The sequence below is a fragment of the Myxine glutinosa genome, unplaced genomic scaffold, assembly GCF_964187855.1.
Source record: "Myxine glutinosa unplaced genomic scaffold, kmMyxGlut1.1 SCAFFOLD_2008, whole genome shotgun sequence".
Classification (NCBI taxonomy): Eukaryota; Metazoa; Chordata; class Myxini; order Myxiniformes; family Myxinidae; genus Myxine; species Myxine glutinosa.
Genome location: NW_027618103.1, coordinates 50,001 through 70,000, shown reverse-complemented (window position 1 = coordinate 70,000; position 20,000 = coordinate 50,001). Strand labels below are relative to the sequence as shown.

General features: G+C 42.9%; 1 protein-coding gene across 1 annotated transcript in view; it reads left to right on the top strand.

Moving 5' to 3' along the window:
* Positions 1-2,716: 2,716 nt before the first annotated feature.
* The window catches only part of LOC137423862 (poly(A)-specific ribonuclease PARN), a gene marked incomplete at its 5' end in the record, with an annotated part of 47,002 nt that continues 29,718 nt past the window's right edge, over positions 2,717-20,000 (top strand). Inside the window, 5 exons of the mRNA XM_078769299.1 lie at positions 2,717-2,827; positions 7,179-7,248; positions 7,434-7,489; positions 7,660-7,746; positions 7,994-8,068. Coding sequence (XP_078625425.1) covers positions 2,717-2,827; positions 7,179-7,248; positions 7,434-7,489; positions 7,660-7,746; positions 7,994-8,068 — 399 coding nt within the window. The remainder of the gene's footprint in view (positions 2,828-7,178; positions 7,249-7,433; positions 7,490-7,659; positions 7,747-7,993; positions 8,069-20,000) is intronic.

Sequence of the window (20,000 nt, the reverse complement as noted above, 5' to 3'; positions counted from 1 at the left end):
GACACAATCCTGTCTCTGAGCTCTGCAGGCAGTTCCTTTGACCTCATGGCTTGGTTTTTGCTCTGATATGCATTGTCAGCTGTGAGACCTTATATCGACAGGTGTGTGCCTTTCCAAATCATGTCCAATCAATTGAATTTACCACAGGTGGACTCCATTCAAGGTGTAGAGACATCTCAAAGATGATCAAGAGAAATGGGAGGCACCTGAGCTAAATTTAAAGTGTCATAGCAAAGGGTCTGAATACTTATGTAAATGTGATATTTCAGTTTTTTCTTTGTAATAAATTTGCAAAAAATTCTAAAATCATGTTTTCTCTTTGTCATTATGGGGTATTGAGTGTAGATTGATGCGGGAAAAAATGAATTTAAACGATTTCAGCGTAAGGCTGCAACATATCAAAATGTGAAAAAAGTGAAGGGGTCTGAATACTTTCTGAATGCACTGTATGATCTTCACAATACATATTACTCGATCATAGCAGTGTGTATTTAACATACTCACTTGAGGCCTGAACATGGAGGTGTTTTAATAAACCTGTGTAAAGCAATCTTTATAATAACAGGTGCACATGTAAATGCTATAATAATTAAATTTGTGTTGTTGACTACAAATCACTACAACTTCAATAAACATATTACTCCATCGCTCACAAGAAAAAAAAAATTAGGCAGTGTATTCGCAGAAGACCCAATTGAGGCCTGAAGACCAATTATCTGTTTTTCATTTTTTATTTTTCCAATTTTTTTTCTATCCAAACATCACCCTCGATCTTCCTCTGGATGAAAGAGGAGGTCATGCAACGTTTGGTTGCACTGGTTCCTGCAGGGTTCGCATACATAAAGCGATAAACTAACAAATACACAAACAAACTTTCTTCTTTGTATAATATATCTGGCCCACTCTAAGCTCCTTGAAAGTAATTTCTGTATATATTACATAAATGGATGGCTGCATCACCTATAACAGGAAACTGTGCACAGTCACCTCCTGGGATGTCTAGAATGGGTTTGAATCCCCATCCAGGTATAAACTGCCATCCTAGTTTTTAGCAGGCAGGGCGAGGTATGAATGTGTTTGCCATCCGTTGGATGGATGTTGAAGATCCGTCTACGTCAAAGGTCCCACGGTATCTTTCTTGAAGAGTCGGGAAGTTATCGCCGACTCCTTGAACAAATTACAAATTCCTGCATGAAGTGCCGGGAGAAAGTGGTGTTGTCTTGGATATACTTCGGTACACCAAGTTACACCGCTTGTTATGTCAGAGTAAGGTTCTTGTCTGGTTTAGCAGATTCAGTGGCCCAACAAACAACAACCTTGAAAGTAACAGCGTTTTTCATTGGTTGGTAACTCAGCTGTTTAGACAAGGGACCTGTCTAATGACCTTGTTAAAAAGAAATTTCATTCTTAAAAAAAATTAAAACATGACATTTTAGTTGTTGGGCGTGAGGGTGTGACCCGAGTTGAAAAAGCGCCAGTCTCACCTCAAATGTAGAGAGAGAGAGAGAGAGAGAGAGAGAGAGAGAGAGAGAGAGAGAGAGAGAGAGAGAGAGAGAGAGAGAGAGAGAGAGAGAGAGAGAGAGAGAGACAGACACAGACACACAGACACACAGACACACAGAGATTCTGAATGTTGACAATTTCATGATAATTTTAATTCCTTTAATTGGAGAGTCGAGTGTTACCAAACAGAGAGGTACGCTTGTGCTTGGTCCTATACTCTTGTGGGTGCTTTTTGTGTTTCAGCAGATTGCCATGAGGATCTGTCTATATATGTGATGTCATATGTGACCTTACCATGTAGATTTTTGCCACTGTAGGAGGGTTTCCACGTTGTAACAAGCACATAATGGCAATAGCCAGTTTCAGGCAATAGTGGTCTTTGGTATTCCGTGTATAAAATAATTATTATTCTCATTATAACTTTCCACACGAAACTTCCTTGTACTTTCTGAAGCTATCAGATTAACTGGAGAGGTGGAAGCTTGAGTGAAATGTCTTTGGGGGTTTGTGTACATGGCACTTGCTGTTGGAGACTTTAACAGATTGGAAAACTAGTCTTTAATCATGAAGGCTAATGTCGTTCTGCGTCGACAGCCAGGTAGAACAATGGATTGTGTCAATAGAAAGTTGATCAAAGTACCGCTGTGGGAAGCCAGGAGAAGCTAACGTTTCCCTTGGAGACTTTAACAGCCTGCTTCATTGTCAATACATTCCTCTCTCTGGTTGTCATTGATAAGAAAAGGTGTAATTGTCTTTGCAAGTGCAACTGAAAGAATGTTCACTCGTAATGTTTGGCAGAATGCTTTGTTTTGAATAACACTCGTCAAAAACTTAATCCATGTTCGCCTGGCAGCAAAAATATAATCTCTGATGAAACTATCTAAATATAACATCATGAAGGAATAAACTTTCACTTTTCTTCCACTGTAGCTGCGTATTCGGATTCTCGTTAGATTCCTTTGTCGTTTGAGTTATGCAAGGCAGTAGCTGGAATGGTTCATGTTCTTGACTATGATGTCTCCCGAACAGGCTAACGAGACCACAAATGTATGCAGAGCATTGACCTTACAAAACTTCACATAATTTGCACACTGCATGGCTGATCTTTTAATGTAGGATGTGAAGAGCCCTTCGATGCTTTAAGACCAAAACCTTGCTTTTAATGAGCATTGTTGCCAAGTTGCAATGCAATTAATATTTTATGCATGTGCAGAGAGCCCTGAAAACTTCCCAGCGTACAACACGGCAACAGAGCAACTTCACGAAGCTGGTTACGATGCTTACATCACGGGCCTCTCCTTCATCACGATGGCGAACTACCTTGGTACGTGCTACAATGTGGACTGGCATTCAAAATGGTGTCACGCTAAAAATAATTCAACTTTGCAGCAGAAACATAAGATTTTCATTGACGTAATATTTTGGTTGTTTCTGCAAGCAATTTATCTGCAATAAACCTCGTGCAAAAGGCCAATGAAGTTTCGATTAAAATGATGTTCTCCTAGAAAGGAAACTCATCTTAAGTTATGAACATGTGACTGCCTTTCCGAATGTTTTCACCACCTGCGTTTATATTTGTGTACGACGCCATTGTCTTACTAGCACAAACTAAAAAACATGGACGTGAAGCGTGAGCATCATCCATCATGTATACACTGAGAATCTGCTATCAAAACGGTTAACGGTCACTTTGTACGTCATTTTCAGTGCAAGTTTCCAACATTTCCTGATCGTTGAAAGCTTCCACAAATTCAACATCTGCACATTCTATATAAGCTCCACACAAAAACATAGTTAGGCCTAGTAAACATTCATGTCTGTTGTCAATTGCAATCATGGTTAAACAATAGGTTCTCACCTTAAGAGGGAACATTGACGTCTGTGCGGTGAGTCAGTAGTTGACTGCTCATTTGTATGGTTAGGAGCCATCTTACTATAATTCACCAAATGTCTGTCCGTCTGTTCGAAGGTACCGCAAAAACGGCTCAACCGATCGAAACGATCTTTTGTGTGGGTAATTCTGGGATCTCCAGGAATAAAATAGGCTATTTAGTTTTCCCAATTTCAGCTTTGGTCTTCAGTATTCTCAGGTTTGGACTCCCGCATAACATTCATGTTTGCATAACGTCCATTATGACGATGTTCTCATTGTGACGATGTATGTGTTCACGGTAGTGTTTGACGTGACGGTGTGAATGTAATTTCGTAATGTTTTTCGTTTCGTAATCCTTTAATGAACGTTTAATGTTTAATGAACGTTCAATGCCCTTCGGTGTCCGGGGCCGCACGCGCGCTACACTGGACGGGCCAGCGTGTATCTTGCCCTTAGCCGTCACGCTCGGGTAAACCGCTGAGCCCCATCCGTGATGGGGACTGGGGCTTGAGACAGTGTCCTTCATTAAAAGTATAATAAATGCTGTCTCCATCGATCTTGCCAATGTCGTAACAGCTATCGGCTCGAAATCCTTTTAACTGTTGATTTGGAACAGACTGGACTCTCTGTCGACTTACCCTCCTCAGCCCTGCCAAGATGGGTTATGATGTGTAAATAGCCCCTCTGTTGCGGCTAAATTGTTCTTCCAATAACCCTTTTCTGGCTAAATTTCCAAAATGCAGGCCTGTTGCACACCTTAAATCTTTTCTACCTTACTTCTCCCACCTGTGAGGATGGAACTACCTTCCAGAGACTTTTCTGTCACACTCCTCTTCCCTCCAGGACTTCAAGAAAGCAGTACACTACCACCTCATGTCATCCCCAGTCCTGACTCATGATTGTTGTTACCCTCATTAACCTTTCCGAACAACTATCTTACTTTCTAATTTCAGTGTTTCCTCCCCTCTCCACTCCTCATTATCCTCATTTCCTGGTTGTTCTTTCTCTTGATGTTTGTCCCAGTCAGCTTTCTTCCTTGCCCTTACATGAGCCTAGCTCCTGGAAAAATAAAACTTTAGCGATGTCTATTAGTAAAGAATAAAAATCTTACAATTAAATTTAAAGATTAATGGTAAACAGTTAGAACAGGTTAGATCTTTTGTGTACTTAGGGCATATTGGTGCTGATGCTGGGAGAGAATGCAAATGTTGAGAACAATTGAGATGACCATATCAACTTTGAACGACATGAATGAATCGCAAAGCGATAGAAAGATGATACCAATTCGATTCAGAATTGTGAAACACAATGTATGGTAAATACTGCGATTATTGGGCAGGCATCTGGTCCACACAATACCGACTGGTAAGACTAATAGAAGAAGAGCAAGAGGAAGGCAGATAAGAAAACGGGCAGGCAAGATGATAAAATGAACGAGGAAGTCAAAATTGAAGCTCATTATAGCTATTGAAGTTCTATTGGAATGACATCCCATAATAGCCAACCTCTTGACCGGCGAAAACAGATGATGATGGTGTTGATGATAATATAGATGGTGTGTGTCTTTGGTTGTTATCTCCAAATGCGGGATTCAGAAGGTGGAATCAACTGATTCAACCCTCCCAAGTCTCGATGTAATCAACCATCATGCATGTGTGTAAACAGTGTCTATAGAAAGTCGACACCCCCTTTTTAAAACTTCACCTTTTGTTGCTTTGTAGCCTGGAATTAAATGCATTAAATCAAACTTTTCCACCTTTATTTACATATCGTAACCCACAACTTCCAAGTAAAAAAACAAACTCCACAAGTTTCAGAAAATTAATTGAAAATACAAAACTACAATATCTTTGTTGGATGAGTATCCACCCCTCTGAGTTAATACTTGGTGGAAGCACCTTTGACAGCAATTACACCTGTGAGTCTCTACCAACTTTGCACACCTTGATTGGGCAGTATTTACCCATTCTTCTGTACAAAACTGTTCAAGCTCATTCAAGATGCGTGGGGAGCGTTGATGGACAGCAATCTTCAAGCGATGCCACATATTTTCAATTGGATTTTGGTCAGGGCTCTGACTGGGCCACTCAAGGACATTTATCTTTTTGTTCCTTAGCCACTCTGGTGTAGCTTTGGCTTTGTGCTTTGGGTCGTTGTCATGATGAAAGGTGAACTTCCGTCCCAATTTCAGCTTTCTTGTAGAGGGCAGCAGGTTTTCCTCTCGGATTTTTCCTTCTATCTTGACAAGTGCCTCAATCCCTGCTGATGAGAAACATCCCCATAACATGATGCTGACACCACCATGCTTCACAGTAGGGATGGTGTTCTTTTGGTGATATGCTGTGTTGGGTTTGTGCCAAACATATGCCAAAAATGTTTGTGCCAAACATTTTGCATTTAGGGCAAAAAGTTCCATCTTGGTTGCATCAGACCACAAAACTATTTGCCACATGGCTTTAGAATCTCCAAAGGGGTTTTTGCATACCTCAAACAGGACTCGAGATGGCTTTTTTCTGCCTAACAGCTTCCTTCTAGCCACCCTACTGTACAGACCAGACTTGTGGAGTGCTTGGGATATTGTTGTCACATGCACACAGTGACCAGTCTTTGCCATAAAGGCCTGTAGCCCTTTCAAAGTTGCCATTGGCCTCTTGGTGGCCTCTCTGATCAGTCTCCTCCTTGCTTGGTCATCCAGTTTGGAGGGACGGCCTGATTTGGGCAGGGTCTTGGCGGTACCATATTCCTTCCACTTTACCATACTCTTTTACTTCTTAATGATTGTCTTGACTGTGCTCCAAGGGATATTCAAGGCCTTTGAAATATTTTTTTATACCCATCACCTGATCTGTGCCTTTCCAAAACTTTATCCCGGAGGTCTTTTTAAAGTTCATTGGTGCTCATGGTTGAGTCTTTGCTGTGAAATGCACCACCCAGCAGAGGAAACCTACAAGAACAGCTGATTTTATTTTGAAATAATTAGAATCATGACAATGACAATTTAACACAGGTGGAGGTCAATTAACTTGTGTGATTTTGAAAGTGATTGGTTACACCTGAGCTAATTTACAATTGCTATTTTAAGGTGGTGGACACTTATCCAACCAAGATTGTCTAGTTTTGTATTTTAAATTAATTTTCTGAAATCTGTAGAATTTGTTTTTCACTTGGAAGTTCTGGGTTACGATGTGTAAATAAAGGTGGGAAAAGTCTGATTTAATGCATTTTAATTCCAGGCGAAAGGCAACAAAAGGTGAAAATTTTGAAAGGGGGTGTTGACTTTCTATATAGTGTGTGTGTGTGTGTTTGTGTGTGTTTTGTTGGTTGTTATCTCCATATGCAGGTTTCAGAAGGTGGAATAGAATCCTCCCAGGTCTCGAAGTATCCACCTCCATTTCAGTAAGGGATCATGATTCATGGACCAAGCTTTGAAGTTTTCTTGTTCTCAAAGTTTGCTTCCAAGATATTTTCAGGATAACCACCGATTCCCAGACAGCTTCCAACTGCAGTTTGATGATAGTAATATTCCCAGGGATGGTTTTTTATATCTCCATAAGGTCTCCTTCCTTTCTATGTAGGCACATCTGTACGTGGGATGGAACTAACAAAGTTTGTTGTTTTTGCGCACGACGTCCATCTGCCTCTTTGCTTCTTTGCTTTGCTAATATTGATCCATTCAGTGTTCATTGCAGTAACGAGCTGGATAACCTGTTTTTGTTTATACTCTGATCAAAGTACAGATTGCTTGCACAAAATAAACTCATACAATGTGTTTAATCAACATTTCTTCCTTTTCGCTGTGTAGGGACCTTTATGCATCCAGCAAAACAGCACGTTACAGCCCAGTCAGCCCTTATTGAGCCATTTGTCAACAAGTGAGCCAGCTGCTCCTCTTCATTAAACTGAACTTTTGCTTTCCTATCAATACTACAGCTTTGCGTTCAATTTCTTCTCATTTTCTCCTTCAGACCACATCTAAACGTTTAATTTATTTCACAATTATATTTCAACGAGGTGATGCAATACCATTAATTCACCCACCCCTTTGCCTCCTCCCCAGGCTCTTTTTAATGAGGATAATTGACATTCCGTACCTGAATCTCACTGGTCCAGACCGTGAGTCTCTGTCTATTGCATTTACTGGAAACAATTGATATTAACTTATTTTCTCTATTATCACCATGCATAGCCATGCACGACGGTATAAATACCTTCCTCCTTCCCTTTCTCCTCCTTTATTTTTCTCCCCGTGCCCCATTGTGACCTACATCCTCCTCGGCATGTAGCAAAGCCAAAAAGAGACAACGTGCTGCAGGTGACATTTCCCAAAGAGTGGAAAACAAGCGACTTGCACCAGCTGTTCAGTGCATTTGGTAAGCAGCTCTGCTCATTTGTAATCCTTTTCTGTTTTGCTTCATTTCTCACTCCCCCACTCCGACTGTTGCAAATCTCATGTGTGCTCCCCTGTCTCCACGGCCAAGCCATTGCTCTTGGCCTGTACATGGCTTGCTTAATAATGAGCAGAGCTGTAAGATTTCATCATTTTATTTGGTAATTGAGAACGCGTGTAATTACCGTTTTGGTTTGCTTTTGTTTTTCTTCCTTTCTTTATGCAACCAGGTGGCATTCAAGTTTCATGGATTGACTCGACCTCAGCGTTTGTGGTTCTCAGCAAAAAGGAGCAGGTGCCCATAGGTGTGTGCACACGTTGATGACAGGTTTTATAAGCTACCCCCATATTTTCTGGCATGTGACATTGATTTGTCCATTATTGCAATAATTCTTAGCTCACCTGGAACGAAGTTCAGGGGAGCTTATTCGATGGCGTTGTCCGTCCGTCAGTTAGTCTGTCCGTCAGTCAGTCTGTCCGTCAGTCCCTCCGTCCATAAACACTTGAAACTTCTTCTACAAAACCACTGATGGGATTGCGACCAAATTTGGCACAAATTATGTTTGTTGTGTTGTGACTAAAGTTTGTTCATGGCATTAAAAATATCGGGGTGTGAGGTGGTTTACCGGGGTTAAAGTGGATCCAGGTTTGACCCCCCAAAATAGGAATTTGCTTTTCCCTCTGAAACTACGCACACTATTTCGATGAAACTTGACCACAACCTTCATCACCTGTGATGTACCGAAGTTTGTTCACGGCACTAAGAAAATCAAAGTCTATGGGGGATTACGAGGGGTCAAAGTGGGTCCAGGTTTGATACCCCAAAATAGGTATTTGCTTTCTTTTCTGAAACTACACACACAATGTCGACGAAACTTCACCACAACCTTAATCACCCATGATGGACCAATGTTTGCTCAAGGGATTATAAAAATTGGGGTCTTAGGAGGTATATGGGGTTGAGTGAGGGGGGGTTGCCCCCTAAAATAGGTTTTTTTTTTCTTTGTTTGTTTAAAGTTTTATGATTATGTTAGTATGATTCTCCAATCTACATCCTGCCCTGTCTTCTAGCAACCATTGAAATTTGGTTTAAAATACCTTTAGTTGGTGCAGTATACTGTTTATTCTACCAGATGAGTGCCAGGGGTATTGCCCCTATGTTTTTCATAAACATCATGTTGCATGAATGCAATGACCCCCCTAGTCTAGTAGGAAGACTAGGTCCCCCTGCACCCCCCGGAGATATACTTCTAATCAGTGTTTCTAGATTGGAAAAAATGTGTAGAAAATGACTAGCTATGGCCCCAAGCTGAAAAAATGTCCCACATACCATTTTTATGCAAATTACTGCTGCCATTATCAAAAAAACGATTTTTGACATATCTCAGCCAATATTGCAGATAATTGAAAAATGAAGGTGTCTAGACCCATGTTTTGAAGGGCATAGATCATGATAGAACTATTCATAACATGATTACATGTGTCTATGGTATACTAGTATGCATATTAATGCTGTAATTACAAAATAATCAGTTTTACAAATGATAAGGATACGTTAATACTGCAGATAACTTAACATGGTACATAAGGGGTCTAAACCCAGGTATTTTCAAGGTTAAATGTCAACAAGATGCTCCTGAGTCTTGCATAGGGGCGGGACATTGGCAGTAACATTGGTACCACTCAACTTTTCTTCCCACCATTGACTTTGTATTGCGAGAGATTTTCACTTGCTTATTTAAAGGTTTCTCACCCAGCCCACGTAAAATCTACCAACTCCTGCTGTTAACTCCCAAACATATTTTTTTATGTTATCCAATCACAGTGCAGAAATGACAGACTAGAGATCCAAATTAGTGCTGCTATAGCTGCCATTTTACATTTCCATCCATGTAACATGCGCGCTCGCGCGCTCGTATCAATTGGTAATGTCGCGCGCTCGTATCAATTGGTAACGTTGATGTTATTGAATACCTCAGTTGAAAGTTCAGTCTTCCATTCCATCTGTGTGTTGTTCTTGGTATTCATCCTCCAATCTAGCCAGGTAAGATGCTAACTATAATGTTACTCACACTCTTGACTTCAGTTTCTGCATGAAATCATAAACAGGCAGAATAACAGCTGAGCCAGCTAGCACCATGTTAGCTAACGTTAAAGCTAGCCTCATCTATGTACAGTATGTTCCTAATGTCGGTGTAACTTAAACTTTTGTTAATGCCAAACATGAGACATATCTGTTGACTTCTGTATATGAATTGAACCATAAAGAGGCACGACAGCTGAGCTAGCTACAGTAACTTAGCACAATGTTTCATTGGCCTAGATAGCTAACGTTAGTGTGGAAGAATTTAGATGTTTTAGCTATTAGCACTTTTGATGCCACTAAACATGGTTTAGTCAGCTAAAAAGTACCCTAGTGTAGAACATGACTCAGAACCTCTGTTACCTCACTGAAACCTCAGAGCCTCCTTTCACAGGCACTTTTAACATCATTCGTGATTTCTTATTTGTCATTTAACAGTGATGGTAGACATCGACAGCAAGCATGCCCAAAAGAAAACGGAGTGTAGAACCTGCAGCCCAAAGCTCTCCTCCTACATGCATCCTTCATGTACCATCCATGTCTGATCATGGGGATTTCACGCCCCTCCGTAAAATTAAAGGATCTGCTTCAGAAAAACTGCAACTGCTTCAAAAGATCCGGGATAGACGTCTCAACCAACCGCATGACTCCCCATGTCGTATGCAATCAGTATGTGATCAGATCCCGGCAACTCTTCCTGATGACCTAGAAAGAGTAGGATATCACAGCAAGTGTTATAAGCACTTTGTCCGCCACTTTCATCGTCTGGGAGATGATACAGAACCAGGGCCATCAACCTCATCATGGCATCACTCTCCTCGTAAACCAGGAGGTTCTGCTGAACCCATCTTCCCGCCAGAGTGTATATTTTGTGAGAAAGTTGAGACCAAAGATGCTCATCGCAATACTGAGAGGCCTACAACCTTCCCATCCTTTAAAAACAAAGAAAATGCATGGGAGCAAATCGAAACACGGGCTGAGAAAATGGGTCTCTATCGACTCCATCGAAAGGTGAAAAACAAAGACCTCTTTGCATGTGAGGCCAAACACCATCCGTCATGTTTTAAAGCTTTCCGCACAGCATTCTACAACTATGAGCGTGCGATTCACAGAGCCGAAGCACCAAAGGAGCAGGCTTGCATGTCAGCCGCCCATGAAAAGGCATTCAACTCAGTACTGGAACACATTCAAACCCAGGTCATCCAGCAGAATAAAGTTCTACAGCTTTCTTCCTTGCGCTTGCTCTATGTCGAGGAACTGAAACTGAATGGATATGAGAACTCAAATTATCGGTCAGAGAAACTACTGAAACGCCTACAGAATGACCCAATCAAGGAGCATATCCACTTCACGAAGGTTGATCATGACAAATGTGATGTCATTTCTTTCTGGCTTGTGCACAGCTCAAACATAACAGTTTCCAATGCTCTCGCACGAGCATTCACACTCGGAAGCACAAACAAGAACCAAAATGTTGCCCTCCAACTTCGCCAGGGTATTCTACAGGCTTTCAGAGAGTGTAAAGACCAACCATGGCCACCAACAGCTGAAGACATGGAGCTCAATCCTGAAGACATCCTACCTCCAGACCTTGTCCGCTTTCTCAGCGTGCTAATGACTGGCAAGGAGGGCATCGAGACAGAAAAGGTGAAGCGTCTGGTCTTCTCCATTGGACAAGATCTGTGCCGTGCAGTGTCAGATGGAAAATGGAAGTTACCAAAGCACATTCTCCTCTGTGTGACTGTAAGGCACCTGTTCCGAAGCAAACAGCTCACCACAATACTACACAGGCTTGGACACTCTGAGAGCTACGATTTCGCCTTGGAGTTGGAAACTGCTCTCGCCAAGGTCCTGGATGAAGTCTCAACTTATCGTACACCACAAATTGTGACAGGAGAGGGCAACCTTGTATTCCACTGTGAGTGGGACAACTTGAATAAAACCACTACCAGTGTGCACGGCAGCAACATTGTAAACAGTGCTGGAGGAATCATGGTGCAGGAGGTCAAGCCCGGGTTCGAGAGCAGCAAGGACCGAATGCTACCTACCATCAATAGGTCACAACAGCGTAGCCTGAAGGTCGACACACCAAAAACTCTCCCACCCTTGCACTTTACTCGTTGCACACCTCCTGATCCTGCTCCACCATGCCCACAACATCAAGCTGACGGTGTACCTGGATACAGGGTCAGGGAAGCATCGCCAACTTGTCAACGTCTCTGAGCTGGCAGAATCCCTGGGAGAGGACTACTGTGCCACTCTCCTGGGGTACTATGTGTTCAGCGGAGAAGACTGCACCAGTGCCTTCAAAGGGAAGGGAAAAGTCGGGCCCTTGAAAAAGCTGGAGAAGAATCCCAGGTTTCACAGGGCATTCGGTGAACTGGGTGACAACTGGGATGCCAACCCTGAGGTGGAGAGGCAGTTAGAAAAATTCACCTGTGTGATGTACGGCCAGAGTCGCGAGTCATCAGTGGACATTGTCCGTGCCAAGCTGCTACGAAAAATGGTGGGAGAGGACAAGACCCTCACATCCAAGTCCAAGGTTGATCTGGCTCGCCTTCCTCCATGCCAGTCTGCCCTGAAGCCGCACATCCAGCGTGTGAACCACCGCGTAGCATTGTACAAAAGAGCCGATCAACCTATCATCGAAAAGCCAAAACCTTATGAGGAGCAAGGATGGATAAGGACTGATGAAGGACTGTTGAAACCAATGTGGTCCAGTGGTCCCATCCTACCAACCTCACTGGTGGATCTTCTGAACACAGGAGAGCACGAAGAGGAGGAGGAAGAGGAAGGAGAAGAAGAGTTTGACTCTGACGATTTCGATGAAAATGATGATGACTGACTCAGTGTAGAATCACTAATGCTAATGATGTTTATCTAAAACAAGCAAGAGAAGAGTGGTCACATTGAGTGCTAGGACTATTTTGACAGTTGTAATATTTAGAAAAATAAAACTTTGTGTTAACGTCTGTGTAGACGGACCTTAATATGAGTCTATTATTTCGTAAAACTGTGATTATTTTGTAAATAAAGCACTAATTAGCATACTAGTATACCATAGACACATGTAATCATGTTATGAATAGTTCTATCATGATCTATGCCCTTCAAAACATGGGTCTAGACACCTTCATTTTTCAATTATCTGCAATATTGGCTGAGATATGTCAAAAATCGTTTTTTTGATAATGGCAGCAGTAATTTGCATCAAAATGGTATGTGGGACATTTTTTCAGCTTGGGGCCATAGCTAGTCATTTTCTACACATTTTTTCCAATCTAGAAACACTGATTAGAAGTATATCTCCGGGGGGTGCAGGGGGACCTAGTCTTCCTACTAGACTACCCGACTTTGGATGAAATGCTTCTCTGCTCCATTAATAGTTTGCAATGGTCTTTAATCACGTTGTTCAAGAAAATCTTCCAGGACTGATTAATTAATGTGAAGCATGACATAATGGTGTGGCTTATCATCGGCATCACTGATGAGTAAAGACAAATGACTACTTTCCTGTGGAAAGGGATTGTTTGTTTCTTTCTTGCAGTTCCCATGGACCAGTATTGTGTCCATCCAATCCCACATTTGTCTGCATAAAGGGATTGCTGCTCCTATAAGTACCTCGAGATGAGGTTGTCTCTTCCCACAGACTAGGAATGCCTCTTCTCATAACACCCTACATTTATAACTACATTCCATCCCTACCAACAACTACAAATCGAGATTGTCCTTTCCCACACCTGCATGCAGAATGGGTTTCTCCCCATCACACCTCGCTAAAAGAAGATGAACAGAAGAGAATTATCTTGGGTAATGGCACATCTTAACAGTAGGAGAGATGTGCAATGATCAGTAACTCAATGACCCACATTATTCCCACTTTCTTGTGATTGACCAGGAAACGGCTTCTTCTTCTTTTTTCTTTTCTTTTTTTTTCTTTTTTGTTGAGGAGTGAGGGGGCCCCACGTCTTTCACAAACCTTCTTGTGAAGGTGGCAGGCATTTATAATTTGATCAGAGTGGCAGCGATAATCCTCCTAATCTTCACAAAGGACAGTATGGGATCTTTAACAGCCACAAACGACTAGTGCTGTTTAACGTCCGGGTGATGGCCTTGCAAGGAAGCACTGGGGTGAGAGTTTACAGCTAGGTCGAGATTCAAACCAAAAAGGATAAACAACTCAAAATATGAGTGTATGTATATACATCCAAGGTCAAAGCTATCCTGCCGGCCCTGAGAACAGACCTCTGATAACTTATTGATTTATGCTTCTCTTATTAGCCCCCCCCCCCCCCCCCCCTTATAGCCTGGTGTTGGCTTAGTGGTTAGGGTGCCGGCTCGGGATCCTCGGATCCTGGGTTCGAGTCCCAGTCGATCGCTGAATTAACACCAGGGGGGTTGACTCAGCCTGTCATCCTTCCGAGGTCGGCAAATTGAGCACCAGTTCACTGGTAATTCCCTGTGTGTCGCAAGAGTCGACTAACTGGGTTGGTGGCAGGAAGGACATCCGGCCATAAAACATTGCTTCAAAAAGGGGACCATGGTGCCCGAAAAAGGCCAACCCCTGCTCTGCAGGGAAAAATGGCCTCTAAAGGTGGTTCTTCTTCTTCTTATTATTATTAGTCCCCTACCGATGTACACCGGAGGGGACTATAGGTTTGCACGCCGTCCCTCTGTCTGTCAGTCCGTCGCGCAAAGAACAGTTTTCCAGACTTTTTTTCAAAACTCTTAATGATAATGATTTAAAACTTGGTACATGGTTTCCTCATGATAAGTTACAGATCAAGTTCGAACTTCACGACGTTTCGATCATTTTTGACAAAGTTATGGCACTTTGTTTATTCTAGAGTTCTCCTCAAGCCTCACCGTGCGCCCTCAGCCTTGTTTCACGAACGTCAAAAGCGCGACACAGCATGTGCTTTCGTGAGGGGCGGAGCCAAACCGAGCAACATATATATACACATCGATCATTGATCGTGAACCGGAAAATATAATAAATTACTGATATTTAGCGACTCGAAAGGTTCTTTATCAACAACGTATTTTCTCGTGCTTCTGCTGACCTGTCTGCAAGGTGTATAAATCGAAGTCCCGAGTGCGAATCACAGGTGAGCCCGTCCTGAGGTAATTAGCGATTGGGAACGATTCAGAACCTGTGGGTAAATAACCCTTGGTAATTTCCCCAACAGTTTTCCCGGCGACAGACTGCCGGTAGGGGACATGTATTGCAGCGCAATACTCAGAATGCTTGTTTTATTACATATTTTTTTCTACTTTAAAGTAGGTCGTTACAAGGTTGAATGATTGAAGCTTTTGACCGACCTGGTTATGAAAATTATCGGTGCATTTTATACGGCGTAGACCATAGTGCAAAGCCGCTTAGAACAGTGTTTGTCCATCTGTTGTATGTATGTATGTATGTATGTCCCCTCAAATGTATGCCAATCAGAGCTGAGGATCTGGTCGCATGACAGGGTGATGTGATTACGTCTGATGTCATTACGGTGGTACGGCAGCTGACTCTCCACACACCGGCATTTTGACTCAAATTTCGTTCAGGCCGAACATATCATCGAACCTGTCATATATCACAATCACCATGCTCTACCTTTATGTTTTTCATTCAGTGTGAAACAAACAAACCGATTGTTAAAATGACCATTAAATATCGAAAGCATCGGCGTTACGTCTCTTGCAACAAAACGGTACGTATAGGCCTTAGACTTTATGCCTACCCTTCGGACCGCTTCGGACAAATTAAGCCCAGGTTTCTTAATACAGTAGTGTATCGTTTCAGTGGTATCGTTTTCGTAATAGTAATAATAATAATTTTGTAAATATGACCATAACACTTTAACCCTTTGAGTACGGATGACGTCCAGTGCCGCAACCCGCGAAAATGTTTTGTGTTCAGATGATGTTGCTACACGTCATCGACTATACCTATAAATAGATTGTCAGTACGTGGTTGCATTCCCGTACCAAAATGCCAAATTAATCCCGTTTTATCAAATTTATCGAGGTTCGAGAATTTTTTTTAAATTTGTTTGGGTTGCTGGGGATCCCGGGATTATCAAGAAAAAAATCCCATACTCAAAGGGTTAATACCAATGTCGTGAATACAAAGTTAATGGATTGAAGCGGTGTTTGGTTCATGAATTGATGATAAGCGGTGTACGGACTAACAACTGCAGTAGTAAGGAATTCACCTCGGTTTTTTGATAGCATGTTATTAACCCAACCCTTGTGGGGTATATAGATTAGTAGTGGAAGATCTTCTCAGTTCTGCAAGTAAAACATACCTCACGGATGTCGGGATTCCTCCAAATTTCTTTGTTTTAGGTTATAAGCAGCATTGGCGACTGTTTAAAAAGCTAATCATATGTTTGTGGTTTATAATATTGTTGTGGTTTTGAGAATAAAGGCAACTCCCCTTTTAGTTAGTTGCACCACAACATGTAGCCTCGCTTTAGCCAGTTATTTCTTATTAAATGTTAAGTATAGTCTCCTTCCCAGTGTTAGTATGCGTTGAGGCAGGTAAGTAAGGGTAGGCCTCATTGGGCCTGGAATGCCATATGCTGGGCCTAGGACAAGTCGAGGAGGCCCGAGGGAGGAGCCGGAGGGAGTGGCTGGCAAACAGCCAATGGAGCTAACGGGGAGTGGCAAATTATGGCGGCCAATGGGAGCTAAAGGGGAGTGGCCAGCAACGGCGGCCAATGAGGACTAAGGGGAGTAACTGATGGGGGTTGCTATCACGACACGTGACCCCTGGCGGCCAGTGGAGGCCCGTGGAACATTCTCGTGGGGCTCCGGGGGGGATATAAGACCCGCCCCGGACCCCCGAGAAAGCTCGAAGGTCTCTGCGTTCTGCCCCCGCTGTCTGCTGCCCCCGTTCTCCCTGGCTCTGGTCTCTCTTTTGCCCTCACTCTCTTGAGATTCAGGCTCTCGCAGGACGATCTCTCTCGTTGGCCGTGTACTCCAACGATCTCCCTGCCTGGACTCCCTGCACGTGCGCTTTTGCCTCGCTGACTTCGGGACGCGCTGTGTGGATTCCCGTACGTGCACGACTGAAGCCGACGTCCCTGCCGTGAACATCACCAAGGGGAAACGCCCAACGAGCCGTCCGGGGCGAACTGCACTAAGCGGCCGCGCTTTTAGCGCGTCCTCTTCTTCCTCCCTTTCCCTGAGTGAGTCAAGAGGGCCCTTGTCTGGGAACGTAAGTAAGAACGGAACGGTTAAGTTTCTCTCCTGTGTCTCTTTTCTCTCACCGTTGTACATTTGGTCATAAACCTGTATTGTTTCCAACTTGGCCGTTTACGTCTTTTCACCATTGGCCTCGCATTGCACGAGATAAAACCGCTCGATCGGGTTCATAGTAATTAACGGCACGAGTTACGTGACACGCAAACCGCTCGGGCGTATCAGACCAGCGTGACTCGTGTGAGGTCCAGCCCCCGTCCTCGTGGCGGTGTGTGTATCGAAGGTACTCGGGTAATTGACCGGAAACCCTTCCACGCGCTCGCTGCGGGTTTGGCGGCTGGAATTGCTCGGCAATCCGCCCCCACGAGTGTAAAGTGGGTAGCGGCCTTGTGGACTCGAAGCTTGAGGGGGAGAAGGGCTTAATCCCCCCTCAGTACGTCGACGGGCTCGAGATCCGCAACAATACATTACAATCCCGGCTATGCCGCTGGTAGACTTTCGCTCTTGTTTAATTTAAATTTTCAGTTGTTTTTGGCCAAGCTAATCCTGGGGGAAGAAAATTGCCTGGCCTCGATGAGGACTATATAGTCCGTGCTTCGAGCCTTCAACATCAAAAAAACTGCGAGAAAATGCACTGATTTCCTTTATTCAAGACATGATTTTCTTGGTGTACGTATGTCATGTACAACAAGACAAATACCTGAAAGTTTTGCCAAAGCTTTTAAAAATGTTCAATGTCATCACAAAAATATTCATGTGACATCAAATAATGACCCTGTTCATACCAACTCAGTCATTTATTGCAACCAATGACAAATTGCCGACAAAAGATAATTATCAAGACGTATTTCATCCCTGTCATTGTCAATCTTATCATTTGGATCCTCCCTCAAATTAAGATTTGTGGCAGCACAGTTTTCAACTGATGTTTTTTAATGTGAACACATTTCAAAGCAAACCTGACCATGAGTAATTTAAACCTCTGCACTTTCCACATTTACAGTTACAAACGAGAAAGTAATCAAACGGCCGTCTCTTTGGACATATCTCGTGCTTTTGATACAGCTTGACATCTCACCTTACTCTCCAAACTCTGCATATGGCATCCAAGGCCAACTCCATGCATGGATATACTAACTTCCTCTACTCTCAGCCTATGTGTGACTCTCAACAGAATCCTTTCATCTCCTTTCCCTGTCAATGCTAGAGGGCCCCAAGGCAGTGATCTGGGTCAAGTCCTATTCCTGATCTCTCTGACTCACTGGAAAATCCCCTTTATTTATTTATTTTCTGATGACTCCACCCTCTGCTGTGACATCATCTTTCAGACAGGCAGGCTGCAGCCTCTTCCCTCTCTTCAGACCTTGAAAAAAATAACAAGCTGGTCAAACACTTGGAACATGCCTTTCAATCCTGACAAATCTCACAATCTCACTATCTCTCTCTCTCCAAAAAGACGATCTGGCAAACCCTCCTTTCTACTTTCTCAAGAATCCTCTTGAAGAAGTTCAGGCATTCAAACACCTGAGTCTCATTGTTACCATGATCTTTCTTGGGTAATCCACATTTCAAAGTTGACCTCCAAAGCCAGCTGCCGACTGGGCATCCTCTGTCGCACAAAGTCCTTCTTTGGCACACCTGAACTTTTATCCACATACAAGGACTTCATCCGCAGCTTTATGGAATACTGCTCCCCGCTTTGGGCAGTTATGTGTCATAAATTAATTTGATTTTTAATTTTATTTATTTTGCCTTGTTAATGCCCTGGTGTTGGGCTAGCGGCTAGGGTGCCGGCTTAGGATCCTGGGTTCGAATCCCGGTCGATAGCTGAATTAACGCCAGGGGGGTTGACTCAGCCTGTCATCCTTCCGAGGTCAGCTAATTGAGTACCAGTTCACTGGTAATTCCCTGTTTGTCGTTAAAGGCGGCAAAAAGGGTTGGCATCAGGAAGGGCATCCGGCCGTAAAACATTGCTTCAAAAAGGGGACCGAAAAACATCAACAACCACGGTTCCCGAAAAAGGCCAACCCCGGCTTGCGGGGAAAAATGGCCTCTAAAGGTTGTTTTTTTTTTAATGCCAGGGATTTCCCCATGGAGAACTCAATCGCGGCCACTCCTTCTGCTCACGCCTCAAGAGCGTTTGCAGCGATCCCACAGCTGAACTTGGCCTGCTGCTTTATTATTTTTGTTGCACTCAATGAAGTTACACTTTGGACACATTCTTTAATCTTTTCTTCACTCAATATAATTGTCCGAACAGGAGAAAAAGTTAAGTTAAATCCTTTGGCAATTTCACATTTTTTTTGTGTAAATATGGAGAAGGAGAAGGAGAGAGAGCATACATGGTCTTGCTTAAAGTAAATATGCTTAGTTATAACAATTGCTAATTTCTTTCAATTTTCAGATTTCACTCCAGATTTCGGCACTTTATTAGTGGAGCTCCGTCCCTTGGGTAGCTCCAATCCTCAAATCCGAAGACAGATTAAATACTTTAATTAGTCCGTGAGAGGCAATTGTGGGAAATTTCAGCATGTAATACATAAAATCACTCCAAGCTCCTAGTTTGAAAGCTATTGCATCTACAAAAGTAATGATACAGGGACTCCGAGAAATGAAGATCAGGCATTCAATGATTTATGAGTGAGGAAAGTGAAAAAATAAATTTTGAGTGCTTTATCGCACAGAAACCGTTGTGGCATGTTTCAAGTCGAGGCATTTTTGTGCAGGCTAAAACAAAATGGTGGCTTAATACCCCTGTGAGGCGACGGCGGGCTGACTAAGGTGGTGCGACACCATCTTGGTGAGCCTTTTTTTTATTGATAAGTACCCCCTTAATTATCTTCAAAAGGTGTGTTTAAAATTAATTTTACCCAAATACCCAGATTTCATTCATACACTCCATTGGGGTCCCCTTAGTATGAATGCAAAGTTTGGGCCACTTGGTTTCATGGTTT